This window comes from Gadus morhua, chromosome 16, assembly GCF_902167405.1.
Source record: "Gadus morhua chromosome 16, gadMor3.0, whole genome shotgun sequence".
Lineage (NCBI taxonomy): Eukaryota > Metazoa > Chordata > Actinopteri > Gadiformes > Gadidae > Gadus > Gadus morhua.
In genome coordinates this window covers 2,298,454-2,318,634 of record NC_044063.1, presented here as the reverse complement: position 1 = coordinate 2,318,634, position 20,181 = coordinate 2,298,454, and the positions used below count along the sequence as shown (strand labels likewise).

Sequence of the window (20,181 nt, the reverse complement as noted above, 5' to 3'; positions counted from 1 at the left end):
ACAGGTGTGGCCGCGGTCGGGAGGGAAGAGAATAATAAGAAGCGAGTCCTTATTGACAAGCGGATCAATAGCAATATACAGGGGCCAGACGTATGCACACACACACACACTGAACACACACACACACACACACACACACACGGGAGTGAGCAGCCGCGCCCTCCGCTCACCTCTCTGCCGGCCCTGGATGCTGCGCAGGGCCAGGATGTTCTGCTCGTCCGCCAGGAACTGCCTCATCTTGTGGAAGGGCTCCTTGCCCCGGATGGTGAGCTTGCTCCAGGGCTTGGGCCGGGCCAGGATCTCGCTGACGGAGCCCTGGGACAGGCCCAGCACGTAGTGGCCAAACACCCGCTGCCCGATGTTGTGCTTGATCAGCTGCTCCTTCACCTGCCGGGCGATCTCCGCCGTGTCCATGTCCTCCCCGTCGAGGGGGCCCCCCAGCCCGGCCGTGTCCGAGTGGCTGGGGGATGGGGAGGGGGCGCCGCACGCCATGCCGCCGCCGCCGCCGCCGCCGCCGTTGACCGTGGCCACGTCCGGGCTGGCGGGCGGCGGCTGGGGGCTGCTGGCCGCCAGGGGGCACGGCGGCGGCGGCGCCGGCGTTGGAGGGGGCCAGGGAGCCCAGTGTGGGCGAGAAGGGGGAGAAGAGCAGGGCGCCGGCGGGCAGCCCGGACGACTCCTGCAGCGCTTTGGAGTAGAAGGTCTGGAGGAGCTGCCGCTGCAGCAGAGAGCTCAGCGCCATCTTGCCCCCCACCAGGGGGAAGGAGGGCGAGTAGAAGTCCGCGCCGAGGCCGGCGGGGGAGAAGGGGTGTGTGTCGTTGGAGGTCGGGGCGCCGGAGCCCAGGGGGTCGGAGTGAACGCGAGGGTGCAAGAGCTGGGAGGAGGAGGAGGAGGAGGAGCAGAGGGAGGGCAGCGGCGGGGGGGGCGAGGGCGGGGGGTCACGGGGACAGGGCTCCTCCTTCGTGGCGGGCTGCTCTGTCCCTTTCCCTCCGGCTGGCCCTACAAGAAAGGTCAAACACACCGTGCATTATGGGGAGTGAACAAAAAAAAGGGGGTTTCGCTCAATAAATTGAGAAAAAAAAAGAATTAAAAAAAAAAGTTGTTTTAATCCTTATTCTTTTTTTTTTTCGTTTTATCCAGATTAAAAAACTTTTTTTTGCTTTAGGTTTTTTTATTTTACTTTTGCCAACCCCCCCTCCATGACAGTACGCCCATGCATTAGTGATTTGTACCTTTCTTGTGAGCAACAGCCTGGAAGGAAACAAACAAATACAACCATGGAAAACAATGGGGTGACAGTGAACCAGCGCTCAGGCTGGTAGTCTCTCTCCCTCTCCCCACCCCCTCTCTCTCTCTCTCTCTCCCCCTCTCAGGCAGACAGGGAGAGGGAGAAGACAGGAGAACCAAATCCATGAATCACCAGCACATGGTGTGCAGTCCTCTTCTGTAACGTTGCCGGCGCTTGCATCAGACAATCAGTGATATTACATTAACATATTGCTTTTTTTTCCAGTTCATATATTTAAAACAAAAAAAAACAAAGAAAAAGAAAGAGAAAGACACTTGAAATAAATGGAGCAATTAAAGAAAGGTTCTCCGGTCGAGGACAGACCCAGACGGAGGACGAGACACTCTTAGTCACTACCGCGCGGCCAGGACTTTCCACAAGGCTACAGAAGGCTTTTAATGCCCGCTGTCGCAGACATAAATGTCACATGAACTATATTTTCTGTACCTGGCCCCCGACCACTGGTTCCACTGGAAACCATGAGGAGGGGTAAGCAGCCATCTGGCTATGAGGGGGTGGGGGTGGGGTAACATTATTCCTGCGTGTATAGCCGGTTGGAGATTTTACATGATTGAGTTAGACAGTAAACTCTCCTTACCCTGAATGTTAATCAATTCATAGCTATTCAACTATTCAACCCTAAAGCAATCGGGCATGACATTTCAAACCAAGGAGCGTCCGGGAGAGAGAGGGCTCAGCCGGGAACAGAGTGCCCTCCTTTCTACCTCCTCCATCTCTACGTCACCGCTTTAGTTTGAGCACGATGCCTGCGCGCGTTTTTGGAAATTCGTTTTCATTGAATCATTCATTTATTCCCTGCAACGCAACAGCCCCAACGCGGCACTGAAGACAGCGGTCGGCCGTCCACAATGTGAAGGGGTTTTAAGAGGTGTGCCGGTCTGAGAAACAGACGGATGGACCACAGAGGAGCACAAAGAGCAAAGACAGGGAGGTCCCAGTCTGGGGTTCAGAGAGGTCGTGTTCTCAGAGAAAGAGTTGTTGGTTCCTGTCTGTTCTACTCTCAGATCCCATCCTGCTCTCCTGGCCTTCCACAGAGACACACCGTGAGGAACAGATCCTGGTTACAGATGTTTCCATACCCTTTTTCCCTTCCCGATTCAAGTTCCTGAACTTGAGCATCGGCCGATACCGAGTATATACCGATACAGGCTCTAGCGTTGTGACCCCCTAACAGCACTTGTTCTTCTCTTACGATGACAGCGATGTACAGTCGGTTCACTTACTGTCAACACATTGTTTTTGGCAGAACTAGATCATTTACATTTATAGTCTATAATTATAATAGTACATTTGTATCCTGTAGTCAAGCCTGAGAATCCATGTTTTTCCGACTTCCCACCTCAACACGTTAACGAACACAGCATAACTCTGCAGTGCTTATGTTCTTTCCCTTTGCAGTAAAGGACCTAGTAATGTGATGGCATCGGATCGGCACAGATCTGCGTACTCGCCGATACCCGATACTACATTTTAGGTACTTTACTGGTATCGGAACAACTCTAATCCCTGAAGCAGCGTACTGGTGAGACCCACACCGTGCTACGCTTGCCATCGAGCCGACGGACTGGGACTAAAACCCCCCCCAGATGATAATAAACCTGACTTACCGCCGAGCTCGGTGTTGGCGATGCGCAGAGAGGCGGTCTCCGACTGAAGGCTCCGGTTCCTCTCCAGCAGCAGAACCTCCAGGGGCTTGGAGGAGTCCTGGTTAACCGGGCGCGACAGACACACCACCAGAGCCCCGGTGAACATCATCACACACCCCTCTGGTCCCAATACACACCCTGTGGGTTTACCGGACCCCCATTCTCCGCTATGAGGATCCTCTTAGGTACTTATTGTGTGTTGTACGTCCTGGCACTTAGAAGTAGTACTTAGCATTGTGTGGCGTCTTATCCTAGCTGTCCCTGTTGTATACGGGGAATGGGTTCAACTAGCGAATGTTAGCGCTTGGCACTTGGTTCGATGAACATCCTTACTGTACCCACAGCGATATAGTGTTAACTTTCTTCTGACAAATGTACTTATTGTAAGTCGCGCTGGATAAAAGCGTCTGCTAAACGCCGTGAACGTAAATGGAAATTCTGTGGGAGGATTGCATTATGTTTAATAGTGATACTATAGACGCAGATTAGAGGGAACTCGATGCACACAGACATCAGCCCCACTGAGGGGCTGCCTGACGCGGTCGCTTTTACCTGCACAGAGTCTGACGGGCTGAACTCCATGGACTTCAGGATGCTGGGGATGGAGAGAGAGACGCCCGTTATATACTCCCTTATACATCTAAATGCATGGGTACCCCGGAACTGGAGACCAGCCTTGGAGGGGTGCATTCCTTTATCAAGAGCATCACGCTCACAAAGAAGCTACACGTTGGATAGGTCTCACTGAGATGGTTGGAAGTCAAACATCAGGCTTACTGCAGAAGCATTCCATAAATTGGACAATGCATTGATATCGGTGACACAGACAGACAGACAGACAGACAGACAGACAGACAGACAGACAGACAGACAGACAGACAGACAGACAGACACACATACAGACACACAGACAGACACACAGACAGACAGACAGTCTACCTCAGCTCCTTCTTGACCTCCTCATAGTCGGCCTGCTTCAGCAGCTTCTCCTCCAGTTCCTGAAGGTAACAAAACCACTGGTCGGTCGTTTGGACACCACCTTCAAAACCGTCCTTCAGCGAGGCCACATTATATGAGCTGTTAGTCCTTCAGCGAGGCCAGCCGACAGGCTCTACGGCGGCGGAGTGACCCAGGCCAGAGGCCCGCTCAACATCGATAGGTATATATATATATTAGTGCTGTAACGATATGCGTATCGAAACCGAAATCGCGACACTCAGAGACACAAACCTGTCTCGCGGTGTGAGATGGCAGAAGCATGACATGCTCTTTCTAACTCCGATTATCCTTCCAGCCCAGATCCAGACACATTATATGAGCTGTTGGTGCCAGGGTTTCCGTTGTCCGGTAATAGAAAAATTGAATGTCAGACAAATTGAAATTTGCTAATAATCTATCTAAATAATAGTCTGCTGACACCGCTCCTCTTATCGATGCCGTAAATCTGCGACGAGATGCCCTCTCTGTGATGACAGCGCTCCGTGGCTTCGAAGGATTACATTTTTCAACAGCCTACGAAGTCCTCGTATGCGATATGAACGTCATTTATCCAGAGTGGGCCAAGCGCTCAAATAGCCTGTGTGATCTCTGTCTCTAGTGTTTTGTGTGCTTTGACCGGCAGTTGGTCTGCTTATAGGTCTGAATGAAGCGGCCACCGATTATTGACAGGATGGGTACTTTATTCTTACACACAACCGGATTTGTTTTGTTTCTTCACTAGACTGACACACACGCGCTACTGTTCACTCTCCTCGGTCGTCCACTCACTCGCTGACGTCACTCACACACACACACACACACACACATTCTCGCGCACACACAAACGCTACTCGTAACACTATGCCTCGTTATTGCGAATCAGACGTTCATGGTTTTTCCCATCTATTTGAAAGTTAGGCTATTAAACATGTTGCATTCTATACGGAATGATTATGTCATTATTGAAGCTACATAGCCTAATAAGAAAAGATAATAGGATATTTGACCGGCATATCATCAAAATGTCCGGAAAACAAAACCTATGCAGGTCACTTTGACCGGCACAGATTTTTCTAGCGGAAACACTGGTTAGTGCTACCAAACTATTCAAATTACTACTATTTATTGGACGTCAATATTTTAAAATTCGTAAGCCTAAACCACAAAAATAGTGTTTTTTTTTGCCTACCTGCAAGCACCCTCCAACTGCAATCTTTGGTTATTTATATATTAATGAAATGCTTATTAAATAAAAAATAATCGTGGGATGTATCGAACCGTGGGTCAAAAATTGGGATACATACGATATTTCAATTTTATATGATATATCAATTGTATTAATTGAAATAAATACTTGGGTGTATACGTTTATCGTGCTATCATCAGTACCCTTGTATGACGCATCGTATTGTGAGGTACCCTGTGACCCCCACCCCTACTCGAGACCCAAACCCTTTGGACCCCTACAGACCCACAGCCGTGCCCACGGCCCCCCCGTGTCTCCGGGCCGACCCCCTGGCCTCCATGCCCACCTTGAGGCTCATGGACGCATTTCAGGGACACAAACGATCCCCAAAGCCTTTGAGCCCCCCCAGAGAGCCAGACCCAGGCCGGGGGCTCCTACCTTGAGGCTCAGGGTCTTGGTGCTGAGCTGCTGCTCCAGCTGGCTGATCTGGGTGCCCGTGCTCTCCCTGAGGCGGCTCAGGCTGGCCTGCAGTCTCTGCACGTCCTCCACCAGCTGGACCGTCTCCCGGTCCTTCGCCCCCAGCTCCGCCTCCAGGCTGGAGCGGGAGGCCGTGTCCGTCCCCCCCGCCGCCGCCGCCTCCTGTCAACACACCGCCTCATCTGTCAGAGGTCCGTCGACGGGGGCGGAGCCACCGCAGTCATGTGACCATGTGAGGGGCCTATCAGGTTTAACGGCCGGACATTCCGGATTAAAGTCGTTGGATCAATGAAAGGACGATAGAGGACGGAAAAGCCATCGATCAATAGTTTGATAGATGCCTCTGCTGCCGCCGGCTTCTTGACTTAAGGGGCAGTTGATTGGTAGTCTTTGATCAGCTCGGATCAATAATCAATAACCATGGTTAATTAATCAACCGATCAAAAGAACCCTTCTCTTAAGATCAATAGGAGTGACTTCTTAGCATGAGCTGTTCTCCAAGTCTGCTGCCACAAGCCTAAAAATAATCCAGACGATCGATAAAGCAATCTTCCATCGCAGAAGCCTCTGCAGCCTGCTGTAAATGTCAATACTGCACCCGGGCGATCAATCGATACTTTAATAATGCTCCAAATGCCAGACCGCGAAGGTCAATACAAATAGTGATCAATGATCCCGAGCTCAGACTGAGACACAAACAACACCTTTAGTTATCGGCCCAGAGAACCGATCAATTAATCTCGGGACCCGTCACGGGGCCGATCAATAAATCAACGCTGAGGGTTACCGTGTCGGAGTCTGTGAGGGTGTGGCCGGCGAGCTGCATGGATTGGTTGGTGAGAGTCAGCTGTTCTCTCAGTGACTCCGCCTCCCGTTGGGCTGCCTCCGCTCTCTGGATGGGAGGAAGAGGAGGAGTTTAGGAAGGGAGGAGGAGGAGGAGGAGGAGGAGGGAGAATCGGGTGCTTCCTGCGCGGCCGTGCTGGCGTGGTTCTGTGGAGGACAGACGGCGTGCCACCGCCTCCGAGACGGCCGGGCCGCGACCGTCTCCGTATTGAGGATGTTTGTCCGCTGCCTCGGCGTTACAGCCCTCGTCACATTAAAACCAAACAGCAGAACGCCGTTCGCCGGTCCCTCCGTGCGAGGCGGAGGCAGGAGGCCGGAGGCCGGCCTGTCATACCCACTGAGCCTCACATCAGGAGTGTGAAAAGGGTTTGTGTGTGGCCTTACAGCCGGCCCGGAGCTCCAGGCCAGCGTTAGCATCACATGTCCCCGCCTTCCCCCCATCACCCCCCAGCCCCAAATCAGACTCCTCGGCTAATAACCAGAGCTAACAATAATGGCATTAACAAATAGCACCGGAATATTCTCCACGCAGCGGCGGCGGTTGGCCGGGGGGGCTTATTAAGGTTAGCGGGGATGAGTAGGTGTCTCATTAGCATGCACGGCCAATAGCAGTGCTTTCACTGTGGATACCCAAGTTTATCAGGCTCATGCCCCCCTAAGTCTGGATACACACACCGGAAGGCTTCTTCAACAAACACCTATTCCAAGCAAATTTACACAGATATTTGACCTTTAAATGAATCATATTTTACAGCACATTTTATGCGGATTACGTTTCTGTCTTTTAACCGTGCACACAAACATCGTATTTCTTCGCACCTGATTTGCTCTGTCCAGGTCTGTCATCACCATCTCGATCTCGTCAGCCCTGAGGAAGACAACGCGAGTTAGATCACAGAGCCACAGGTCAACAGACGGCACACAGCGATCACCCCATCCCTGCTCTACGGCACGCCCGCAGGGCTTAAGGGCCGCAGTGCATTGTGGGTCGGTTAGTTAGGTCAGGGTTGGAATATGAATGCTTTGTGTGTGTCGTGTCCATTAAGCTGCCATCTAGATTTCACCTTAATCCATTGATTGTGTGTACTCTATAAACCAAGCAGCTTGCCAGGATGCGTGCATACATGTATTTAAGAGTGTGTGTTTGTGTGCGCACGCGGCAGTGTGTGTGTGTGCGGGCGTGTGTGTGTGTACGTGTAAGCCCCTTAGCCTAGGCCACTCTAAAACAGAGGGATTACACTAATAGAGCTATAAATCCTAATACAGCACACTAATCTGCCATGAAGCGCTGTGATTGTGTCTGCCTAATGGTCTGGAGGCAGCTCGCGGTTTACCTCTGACTTGTTAGCCGAACGCATCTTCACAACCAGCCTCTGACTGAACTGAGTTTAACTAAAGGTTAGCTGCTGGTATCCGCTAGCTGTTGGTTTCCGTCTCTCTGGGAGGCCTGCCTGACTCTGGGTCTCAGTCTGTCTGACGTCCGCGTCAGACAGACGGAGACGTGGAGTCGGGTTGTGTTCAATTCGATTGTGTTCACAAAGCTGTCACAAAAATGTCTGCAGACAAGCACTTGTTTGAGTGCGCACACGTCAGCAAACATGCAGACTCACACACACACACACACACACACACACACGCACACACACGCACACGCACCCATCCGCCCTCTTGATTAAACTAGTGTCCAATTATAGGTTATACAGCGCAATTTGCTTAATTGGCAAAATTATGATCCTGTTAATTAATTGGGGGCGTGTGTAAGTCAAACGGCGTGTATCATAGCAGACCGGGGCGTGTTTGAGGCGGCGTTGATGACGGTGGGAGGCAGAGACGGGCTCTGAATACCCTCATTACTCCGCGTCGGGGGTGTGAAATATCAAAAAGCGAGGAGGAATAACACACAAGCCCTGCGTGTAAGTGCTCCGTTCGTTCGTGTACTCGACGCTCACGCAAGAAAACACTTAAAAACGCTTATAAAGCGAGCAAGCGGGGGGAGGAGGGGGGGAGGGGGGGGGCAGGCATCGACAGCTCCATTAGTCCCCTCCGAGTCCTCCTTAATCTACTGATCCTGAACTCCATCACCCACACCCACGCTTCTGTGTGCCCGTGTGTGTGTGTGTGTGTGTGTGTGTGTGTGTGTGTGTGTGTGTGTGTGTCCGCGTGTGTATGTGTGGTTCCGTGTATGCGTCCGTGTGTGCGCGATTATGCGTGTGTGCGTTCGCATGAAAAATATGCGCATTCTCCAGTGATGTCCCGGTGATTCGGTGAACGTGTTTAACAAAACAGACACAGTTGATATTAGGTCAACACGGAGCCACAGGCGATGCAGCAAACAGAACGCGGCAGTGGGCTGGGGAGAGTGCAGCTCTCCTCCTCCACTCTCTCTTTGTCTCCCTCTCCCCGTTACGTTTCAAAAGGCCCTGCCGTGGATCTGAAGCACAATGGGGCGCCGGCCGTCCACTCCTCCTCCTTTATCCCGTCCTAAGCTGCGCCGTGCCGAGACCCCTGCATGCTAACACGCACTCTGCGGCATCTCTCGCTACGTGTGTTCTAGCATCACGAACGGGTGTGTTGGCATCGCGTACGCGCTTGTTGGCATCGCGTACGCGCTTGTTGGCATCGCGTACGCGCTTGTTGGCATCGCGTACGCGCGTGTTGGCATCGCATGCGAGTGTGTTGGCATCACGTACGCGTTGTTGGCATCACGTACGCGTGTGTTAGCATCACGAACGCGTGTGTCGGCATCGCGTACGTGTGTGTCGGCATCGCGTATGCGTGTGTCAATGTGAACATGCATGAGGTTTTAATAAAATCCCGGACGATTTTGAAATTCTGCAAAACATTGTCTCAAAAAGAGGGCATGTCCGGGCAAAAGAGAACGTATGGTTAGGCCTACCCTACGTACGGAAAACACATTTGATTCCTACCTGTAACACTGTTAAATAGCGGCCCAATTTGGTGGGCGCTATCCTGGCAATTTCTCTGGGTGAGAAATACAAAGCGTGGCGTGTGAGCGTGTGCATGGGTTGAATTCATGGGGCAAGCCCCAGGAAACTCCCACTTCCGGCCTCCATTAAAGAGAACCAAACTAATTCACACAATAGCGTTCATGCAAATCTAGCATTAAAGGTTAATTTAAGGAGGTTCTCTCCAGTCACGCTGAAAGTAGTTCCCTGTAGTAGCGCTTTAATTTGCAGTGTCAGAGAATTCGGAGAAACCTGAAATGCTGATTAAATTCTCAGAATTCTGACACTGCAAATTATTGCACGCTTCCATACCGCTCCAGACTGTAGACACCTATGGGGGAAGCCGATACGCCCTCTTAACCACAAAATGTTTGAGTCACTTCTATGGAAGTTAATCCGTGCCATCGGATTTTGAAACTAAAAAGCCATTGAACTCTAAGCACTGAATATTTATGCATTGAAATAACGTATTTGGATTTGAATTGAACTCCTATTCAGCTTTATTTTTCAATGTTAAAAATTCAAAATCAAAGATTCAACGTCAAAAACTTCAAGTGGGGACGTTGATTACGTTGAAATTCAAATCCAGATACGTTATTTCGATGCATAAATATTCAGTGCTTAGAATTCAATGGCTTTTTATTTTCAAAATCCGAGGGCACAGATTTACTTCCATACATTTCTCCTTCGTCATGCTTAACTGATCATACCTCTCTCTCGTTGGTTACACAAATCTTACCATGGACACTTCCAGAACCCCTCTCCAATTTCAGCCAGCCAGACAATTCACGTCACAGTCACGTCTGTTAATTTATGAATGGAATTCTGAAAGTGTCCTGCCTCCGAAATAGCCTGGCCATAGCCATGCTGCCTTGCCCGCGATTTCATTTCGCGCTGCAAGGCAGCCTGGATTCCATGGATCCGATTTTCGCCTGATGGGGAACCAATCACCGAACGGGGAGGGACGGCAAGACGATGACGACGTCTATGCGACACACCCATCGTCTTCTTCAGAATTGCGTGTGTCTCACGCCGAATGCGTGAGACTTGAGAGCTGTTAGTTACCGGTGTATTATCCCGGATGTTGACAGTCGCAGTTCAGCAAGAGAGGCGTAAAAGAAGAAGGGGGCCGGATGTTGACAGTAATGGTTGTGGAACTGTGCAGCGCCGTCTTACGGATGTATTGAATATGCACATTTGATCGGACCTGACTGGAAAGTATTACCCGCGTGTGGGCGGGTGTTAATTTCCATCCCTGGTGTGTTGGCATCTCGTACGCGTGAGTTGGCATCACGCAAGCGTCTTTTGGCGTCATGTACGTGTGTGTTAGCATCACGTACACGTGCATAAGCATCATGTATGCATTTGTGTTAGCATCACGTATGTGTGTGTGTGTTAGCGTCACGTACAGGCAGCAACGTCCAACCAGCCTGTTTAATCAAAGTACAGATGTGCAAAGTCCTCTTAAATAACCTCTGGATTTGGGGAATTATAAAAAGGGAAAGCTAGTAGCCCAGTGCCAGAGGAGATCACAGGCAGGGGATTTTCTACATATTCTGATACAGTCAGTCAGTCAGTCAGTCAGTCGCTGCAGACGGACCGGCAGCCCTTGAATGTATTCATTCAGCGCTGCGTGTCAGCGATGCTACATGGCGTTGTAGTATCACTGCATTTCTGTTTTTGTCGCGGCCATCGTGTGCAACAAGCCAGTGACACAACACAGCCACCAGGAGGAGCATGAGAGCATGCAGGGATGTGTGTCGGAGAGGATAACGCACGCACGCACGCACGCACGCACGCACGCACGCAGGTTGATTTGCTGCCGGGTCTCGGCGTGTATGTGCGGTGACATCAGTGCGGGCGATGGGACCGGTGGAGGTTTGAGCCCCCAGCCGTGTGGCGGGGGGGGGGGGGGGGGGGGGGGGGGGGGGGGTGGGGGGGGGGGCGGTGGAGGGGGCCGCCCTCAGACGCGGAGCCCCTACTGTACTTCCTGCCTGCCAGACGCTCCTTTTCATCTCTTATCATCTCCTCGCTCTCTCTCTCTCTCCTTGCTCCCTTTCTCTGCAAACCTCTCTCGCCCGCGCCTGCCCGCCCCCCCATCGCCTCTTCAACCCTCTCCCTCCTTACCTCCCCTCCCCCCCCCCCCCCCCCCCCCCCCCATCTCCCTCTGCTTTCCTCCTTTCATCTCCCCTGTTCCTCCCTCCCTCCCTCCCTCCCCCTCCTCCCCTCGGCCGTGTCCGCCATGCCAGCAGGATCTTCCCTGATTTAGATTTGTCTTTCCCTCCTCCATCGCTCCCTGATCCCTTCTGTCTTCACTCCCGCCGGGTCCCCTCAGCGTGCTCCCTGCCCTCTAGCTCTCCTCCCTCCTTTCCTCCCTCCTTTCCTCGTCTCCTAAGACATCCCGGCTCCAGCGGCACTTGCCTCGGTGAGTGTCCGCGGCGTTCAATATAAACACCGATAGGAGGAACCGTGTTCCTTCTTAATGCCCCCCGCTTCCTAAAATAGTGGAACATTCCTGTGCACCGAAAATAATCTCTCGGCCACACACACACACACACACACACACACACACACACACACACACACACACACACACACACACACACACACACACACACACACACACACACACACACACACACACACACACCAAAGTCGGGGATCAATATATCATTAATCTTTAACGGAGACTAAACGTGCGAGTACAGCCGAGCAGACCCCGGCCGGGCCTCACAGAGTGGGGGCTGCCCCCCTCGTGTAAGCCCCCCCCCCCCCCCCCCCCAAAGCCTCAACATCCCACTGACTGCAGAAATCGACCACATTTTGGTGTGTGTGTGTGTGTGTGTGTGTGTGTGTGTGTGTGTGTGTGTGTGTGTGTGTGTGTGTGTGTGTGTGTTTTAAAAGGCAGATTACTGAAATGCAGTGGGGGATTTGTCACGCAATGTCCTCCTTAGTGGAAACTGAAGTTCTAAGTGTGTGTGTGTGTGTGTGTGTGTGTGTGTGTGTGTGTGTGTGTGTGTGTTTACCAGAATGGATAGTATCCATGCTTTTATATACACGTGTACAACTATTCTATCCATCAATATCTATATATATCTATATAACTCTATATATATTCGTCAAACTGTCAATATATATACATATATATACATACATACATATACATATATATAAATATATATATACACACACACAGACAGAGAGAACATCTACATATATGTAGTTTCTATTCATCTATCTATCTATATCTATAGATATATAGACATAGAGATTGACAACATCTCCATATAAGTATTTTTCTATTCATCTATCTATCTATCTATATCTATAGATATATAGACATAGAGAGAGACAACATCTCCATATATGTATTTTTCTATTCATCTATCTATCTATATCTATAGACAGAGAGAGAGAACATCTCCATACATGTATTTTTTAAACAGCGAATCACAGGCCACCGAAGGGTTAACGTGGTTTGGAGCTGGGCTCTGGCTCTCTGCTCAGCCAAGCAGTAAACGGGGGCCGGACTCTGGGGGGGGGGGGGGGGGGGGGAGGGTTACTGTGGGCTTTAAAGCGTTGCATTAAAATTTCAGATCACAGCACGCCACATAGCGAAGGACCCGGGTGCCTCGGGCCCACGGGCCCCGTGTGTGTGCGCGCGCGCGTGCGTACGTGCGTGCGTGTGTGTGTGTGTCTGTGTGTGTGTGTGTGTTCGTGCGGCACGTGTGTGCCGGTGTTTGTGTGTGTGTGAGCGCGGTGTGTGATTGTGATTGTGCCTGCGTTTGTGTGTGCATGTGCGTGCCTGACTTTGTGTTTGTGTGCGTGCATGCAGCTTGTGCATGTTTGTGCCTGTGATTGTGTGTGTGCGCACGTGTGTGCCTGACTTAGTCTGTGTGCGTGTGTTTGTGTTTGTGTGGGCGGCCATGTGCCCATTAGTCTCAGTGAGGGAGTGGGGGTCTATCTCAAACCCATCCTGGTTGTGTTGGGCTGGACAAGAGGAGCACAGAGGAGGGGACTAGGTCTCAGAGTCTCAGAGCAAAGACGATAATGTCACAGGCTCTGGGCACGGGGAGGGGAGGGGGGGGCCTCAGAGAGAGACTACAACCCCAATCGATTGGTATAATCAATACCATTATACCGTATGCATGATCTTTTCATTGGCCGCTCCCTTCTTCACCCTCACCTCCTTATGCTCTCTCACAAACACACACGCACGGCCACGTGAAGTGGAAAGGCAATCGCACACACAGACACACACACACACACTTGTACAACAACAAACCCACACACACACACACACACACACTCACTCACTGCGTTGCCATGTAACAGGTAGGAGAGCGAAGGCAGCAGAGAGAGGGCCTGTGAGGAGCAGAGCCATCGATCTGCTTTTACCAGCCAATCAATGAGACACGGCGGTTAATGGAGACCGCAGGTCGGGGGGGGGGGGCGACACCCGACCACACTGTGTGTAGAGAGGGCCGGGCCGACACAGCAAGGCCAAAGGCACGGCTGTGGGGCGGACGAAACCGTTCTGGGGGGGGGGGGGGGGGGGGGGGGGGGGTCGGGGTTTAGCAGCGCTCCACTCGGTCGGACGGATCCGTTCTGGGGGGGGGGGGGGGGGGGGGTTAGCAGCGCTCCACTCGGTCGGACGGATCCGTTCTGGGGGGGGGCGGGGGGGTTTAGCAGCGCTCCACACGGTCGGACGGATCCGTTCTGGGGGGGGGGGGGGGTTAGCAGAGCTGCACTTGGTACGTGGAAAACGTCCGTCTGTGGACACGCACGGACGTACACGGTTCCAAGAAGACTCGCGGTTTCCTGTTCAGTTAATTCTGTCAATATTGTGATCATAGACGATGGCGTGGTTCTGTTTGCTCCGTGGCAGCGGCCTGAGGGATGTGTGGGAGTCTGGATATGGCAAGAGTGCTACTCTACTGCAAAGAGCGCCGACTTGAAAAAGCTGTTCGGATCCTCACACACGCCATCTTAGATCAATAGACATGGTGGCTCCACTGGTTAGGCCACGCCCCCTTCACCCTTCAACCCCCCCCCCCCCCCACGGTCCTGCAACCCTATGTTCTTGGAGTGACCCACATCAACAACTCTGTGGTGCTGGCGGAACCAGGACTGGTTTTGGACGTTGTTTTGACTGGAAGTGTTATTACAGAAACGCTTGAAGTTTACAGAGTGTTGGGTGAACACTGGAGCCATTGGTGTGAAGTTCAGTGGCAGGGCGAGTTAATACAGCTGTTGGGAGAGGCTGTGTGTGTGTGTGTGTGTGTGTGTGTGTGTGTGTGTGTGTGTGTGTGTGTGTGTGTGTGTGTGTGTGTGTGTGTGTGTGTGTGTGTGTGTGTGTGTCCCCCCACAGGAAGGGAAAGAGACAATATGTTTAGCTCAGCAGCGTGTGGATCAATAAAACTGCCAATGGAATGATCCACTGGCCTTCCTAAGTGCGTTTTATTTCAACAAACCGGCCCCACCCGACTTTAACCACTCGGGCTGTAAAAGACAGACGGGGACCACATCCTCACAACCAGCTCTGGAATGTATGGAGAGGAGTGACAGTGAGCCAGGAAATAACATACATGGTACAAAGTCTACATCTGAAAGTGTATGGTTTTATAGTCCAGGGTAACCCATACCCGCTTCTTTGAAAGCAAAAAGGGCTCTTATTTAGAAAGACCAGGAATCAAAAAGGGCTCTTATTTAGAAAGACCAGGAATCAAAAAGGGCTTTTATTTAGAAAGACCAGGAATCAAAAAGGGCTCTTATTTAGAAAGACCAGGAATCAAAAAGGGCTCTTATTTAGAAAAATGTTTCTACCTCCTGGAAGAAGCTTTCTGAATAAGAGCGCTAAATAACAGCCAGCTCGTCAGTAGCAGTTGAGAGTGAGGTGCCTTGCTCTGGGAAACCTCGACACTCACAGGACGCTAGGAGGGGCCGGGGATCGAACTAGCCCCCTTACGGTGACCAGCCAACCCGTACTAACTCCTGGGCCACATACCGCCCATTAACAGAAAGCATGCTTTGTCTAATGAGTCAGAATGTGTCCCTCTGTGGGAGTCAACCCAGCACGGCCACAGAGGAGTCAGGGCCCAGACTGGAGGCTTTGTCATAAGTGGAGCATGAAAAGCCATTCAAACACCCCCGCAACAAGGAGAGAAGAAAAAAGGACACGTACTTTGCTGTGGTCTCCTCGTCATACTTGGTCTTCAAATCAAAGAGCTCTGCCTGAGATGTTTCAAGTGCTTTAAAAAGAGAACATGCAAGTGTTTTGATCAGAACAACAAGTGGTACAGAATCCTTTAAACATATCAAAGTCGGTGTGGGATTAGCATTATGTTTTAGTCATGTTGGACGGGCAGAATGCGTGGGCCTTTAAGAGACTGGAAAGGGGGGGGGGGGGGGGGGGTAGGTACCTGTCTGTAAGGACTGGCTTTTGTGGTCAGCCTCCTCCAACCGTGAGGACATGGAGTCTCTGCTCTCCTGAAGCTTCCTGCAGGGAGACAGGAGAGAGACAGGAGAGAGAGAGAGAGAGACAGAGAGACAGAGAGAGAGCGAGAGAGACACAGAGAGAGACAGAGAGAGAGCGAGAGAGACACAGAGAGAGAGAAACAGAGAGACAGAGAGAGAGAGAGAGAGAGAGAGAGAGAGTCACAGAGCGAGAGAGAGAGAGAGAGAGAGACAGTCAGTAAATCGTCAGCCGCTCACGTTAACCAGCAGCTGTAACAATTCCTTTTTCCCACCATGTCTGAAGTGTTTTCCTCTCTCTGAAAAAATCCCCTCCCAATACAACCCACTCCTCATTAAGCAGGCCTATTAGACAGGAATGTCTGGCCACTGGGCCACTCCGGGCCAGGGGGGTGGAGGAGGGAGGAGGGAGGAGGGAGAGATGGTTAGAGCGCGAGGGGGGGACAGGGGAAGGGGAGTGAGGGAGAGAGAGAGAGAGAGAGAGAGAGACAGAGAGGAGAAGTGAGCGAGCGAGAAAGCGAGAGAGGAAACAGGGGAGGGCAACAGGACAGTCAGAAGGAAAGAGAGAGAGAGAGAAAGAGGGAAGGCGATGTGAAACCACTGAGAGAAAATAGATTACTTCTTAGAAAAAACATAATTTGGTCTACGCAGAGAAATTGATAAAAATAGAAGAAAAACGTCCATAACATGGCGCGGAGAGTCTTAAACACACTCTTTGATGCCCTCCCCCTCTCCCTAAAAGTCGGTCACTCCCGTCCTCACTATTATTCCGCTCCCAGCCTGTGCTTTCATCTCCCCCTCGCTGTAGGATCAAATGCATCAGAGGTGCCATCCATTTATTGCCCTCTCTCAGTCACAGGAAGTCAGCCCTCTGCCGACAGGAAGGGGGCCTATAAAACCCTGACGTACAGGAAGTACAGTGAGACAATTGATCTTCTACTGTAGATCTGCTGCCTGGCTGGGAATCACGGCGCTGCAGGATAGGCTCAGGCCCGCCGCGGGATTCAGCACAAATTGGGTCAGGGGGAAGAGTTGACTTTCTGGTTGGCAGCATCGATTCGTCATTCGTTGTCGTGAACTTTAAACGAAACCGTAACAGTAAATCAAAGAACGGCAGTGTCCCACCTGGAGACGTCGTTCGGTCACACTACCGTTTCCCCGAAGCACAGACCGAAGACTGACGCAACGCTACAAAAACTATTGCAACCCGCCGGAAATGTCGGAAGAACATTCAATAACATAATAAGGCTCATGTTTTGGCTGCGCTCAAGATCTGGGACGCAGGATCCTAAATAAACACAGACTAACGATCCGATGACCGATGCGTCCCGGATCACACACGCTCGGCCCGCGGCCGGCCTGGAGCGAGACACCAGGGGGGAGACACCAGGGGGGAGACACCAGGGGGGAGACACCCGGGGGGAGGCCAGACGGGGGTTCTGTTTGACACAAGCGTGGTTTGTCGATTTTATCTGTGTAGCCCTAAATCACAGGTACAGTATCAAAGGGCTTAACAGGCCGTTTGTTTATGACCCCCCCCCCTGACCCTGGCCCCCCAGAGGGCAAGAATAAACTCCCTTCATTAGCGAGGAAGAAATCTTGAAAAGGAACGCAGAGTGGGGGATCCCTCCTTCCAGGGGGGGTCAGAAGTGCAATGGGGGCCATAATGACACACATACATGCAGGCGAAGCATGAGATACGTGCTCGGCCTGCAAGCAAATGGAGCCTCCCATGCAACACACAGCCTCGCGATGACCTCTCCCTTTGTGATCCATGTTCCAAAATATATAGATATATATGATGTAAAATATAAATATTTACTGTTCCAATGTGTTTCATTATTCCTGCCGTTGTTTCCCGGCCCCAGAGGTCTGTGGGAGCGCCATGCGGGCCGTCGTGTGCGTTGGGAAGGCTGCGGTGCATTCTGGGAGCTCCTGATCCGAGAGGGGGCGAGGACGCACCGCTATGACCCCTCTCAGATCAGGAGCCCCCCCCACCACACAGGGGGCTGTGGGGACACACCTCCGCGACCCCAGCCAATCAGAGCCAGAGCTCCGGCTGGGCTTTATTTTAACATTTAATCTGAAACCTTTCGGGCCGTCGAGGCAGAGGGAATTAGCGGGCTAACGCTCCGCAGCCAATCATTACCTCCGTCTGACGGGCCAGCGCCTGTTCATTTCAAGCCCTGCTGGATTCTATTTATTACCACGCGGCTATGCTAAACTCACTGCGGGCTACGGCGCCGTACGCTCACACACACGCACACGCACGCACGCACACACACACACACACACACACACAGTTAGCAACCCAGGCGCTATATTCCTAGATACAATGTTGGACTATGTCTGGGACTCTGTATCTCGGTATAAATAAGTATTCCATCCCAATGTAGGAGTGTCTGAGACTCTGGGTTAGATTAGTGTAAACACCCTTACAGGTTTTGCGTTGACGTTGATATTACAGATGTAATGGCTGAAATTGTTTGGTTAAAATAGAGAACGAAGGCCTCCGCCTGACGCATTGCCATATCGGTATTATTAGCGGAAACTAATTCAAGTCTGAAACTTGAAGCTTGACATTTGATTTTACAAAAAGATAAACCAAATCTAATGAACAAAATGTAGTTATGGCCAACTTGATCTCTGAACCAGATCAATCGGAACACATGAAATAGCTGGAAATATCTCACTGAGCAATATTCAATTGTCCCATTTGACATTTGATTAGTTGGGCTTACTATGAAGATTTGATTTAATTTAAAAACCCAGAATAAAAGTTCTACTTTGATAGAGTGCGGATTCCCCTCAGGGCTTAAGAACTCCACTCCAAAGACAAGGAGACATCTACTAGCCCCTCCAGAATGAGTCTGCTTCACCTATGAAGATCAACCTCGGTCCACCTATAGAAGCTCCTCGGTTAGTCCCAGCATGCGCCTTTTTAACTCCCGCTTCAAACCCTCACAGGATCACAGGACACATGTGACACAATACGACGTCCCTTCATTAAAGTTGAATGCCTTTGCTCAAAGCCAGAAGGCCGCCTGCTTCACGTCAAGAGCTGGAGTCAGAAATAACAGCGCTTAAATAGAAATCCTGGGTTGATAGTGATGAAGGTACACCTCCAGAGCCCATTCAATATAACATCCCGAACATGAGGAACACTCGTGCTCCGTAACACATCGCGGCGTCACTAAACATTTGATTTGTTTTGTAAAGCGCCTTTTGTTCAAAATTGCAATACAAGCTGCCTAACAATACAATTAAAATGAACCAAAATAGATCAATAAATAAAATGGCACAACTAAATCGGTATGAATGAGCGGGAGAGGGGGACAAACAGGAAGCAGACACACACACACAGCAGATGCACACAGGCACACACACACACACACACACACACACAGCAGACGCACACAGACACACACACACACAGAGCAGACAGACACACAGATGCACACAGACAGAGCAGACAGACACAGACACACACACCTCTCCTTCTCTGCATAGTCATGGTGGAGCTGCTGCTGCTTCTCCTGCGCCAGGTTCTCCGCCTGGTTCTTCATGGACTGCTCATACTCCCGGATCTTCTCCTTCAGCGACTTGATGGTCACCTCTGGAGGGCGGCAGGCGGGACAGCGGGAGTGAGACCAGAGGTGAGACAACACAACAAACAGAGGGATGTAAACAGGTGGCAACGATCAGAGCGCAGCGTTGGCTCTCCCGGGGGCTCCTTGGCTCGTCCTCGTCTCCTCCGAGCAGCCTAACCCGGGGCTGCATAGCGTTTCCATAGGATAAATATAATCCTCCCATCGATTCCCAGTGGGTACACTGTACGCATTAGGTGTGCGCTTGTGTTGAAAGCCGTAACCTGCTGACGGCAAGGCTCCGTACGGAGGAGCCTGAAATAAATCTCACACATTACTGGCCTAATAAATAGGCCTACGCGCGTCAGGGAGGAAGATATAAGTGAGTGAGACAAAGATAAAGAGAACTGCTGCTGCTTGCCGCCTTTGACTGAGAGCTCTGAGCACCGTGTGTGTGTGTGTGTGTGTGTGTGTGTGTGTGTGTGTGTGTGTGTGTGTGTGTGTGTGTGTGTGTGTGTGTGTGTGTGTGTGTGTGTGTGTGTGTGTGTGTGTGTGTGTGTGTGTGTGTGTGTGTGTGTGTGATTTAAACTCTAGTCTCACGGCCCAGACACATAATCAATAGGCGAGCGCCCCCTCTGAGCCCTCTTACCCCTTAACCGCCTAACTGAACTTTAAACATTTAGGTTGCGGGGATCAATGGCCCCTGTACTCCGCGTGT

The 20,181-nt window shown here is 51.3% G+C and overlaps 1 protein-coding gene across 1 annotated transcript in view; it reads right to left on the bottom strand.

Moving 5' to 3' along the window:
- cux1b (cut-like homeobox 1b) overlaps nt 1–20,181 on the bottom strand; it is a 56,268-nt gene that overhangs the window by 15,830 nt on the left and 20,257 nt on the right. Inside the window, 11 exon segments of the mRNA XM_030380831.1 lie at nt 171–577; nt 579–996; nt 2,914–3,010; nt 3,505–3,547; nt 3,892–3,950; nt 5,555–5,755; nt 6,381–6,485; nt 7,256–7,304; nt 15,587–15,653; nt 15,825–15,901; nt 19,369–19,492. Of these exon segments, the coding sequence (XP_030236691.1) occupies nt 171–577; nt 579–996; nt 2,914–3,010; nt 3,505–3,547; nt 3,892–3,950; nt 5,555–5,755; nt 6,381–6,485; nt 7,256–7,304; nt 15,587–15,653; nt 15,825–15,901; nt 19,369–19,492 (1,647 nt within the window).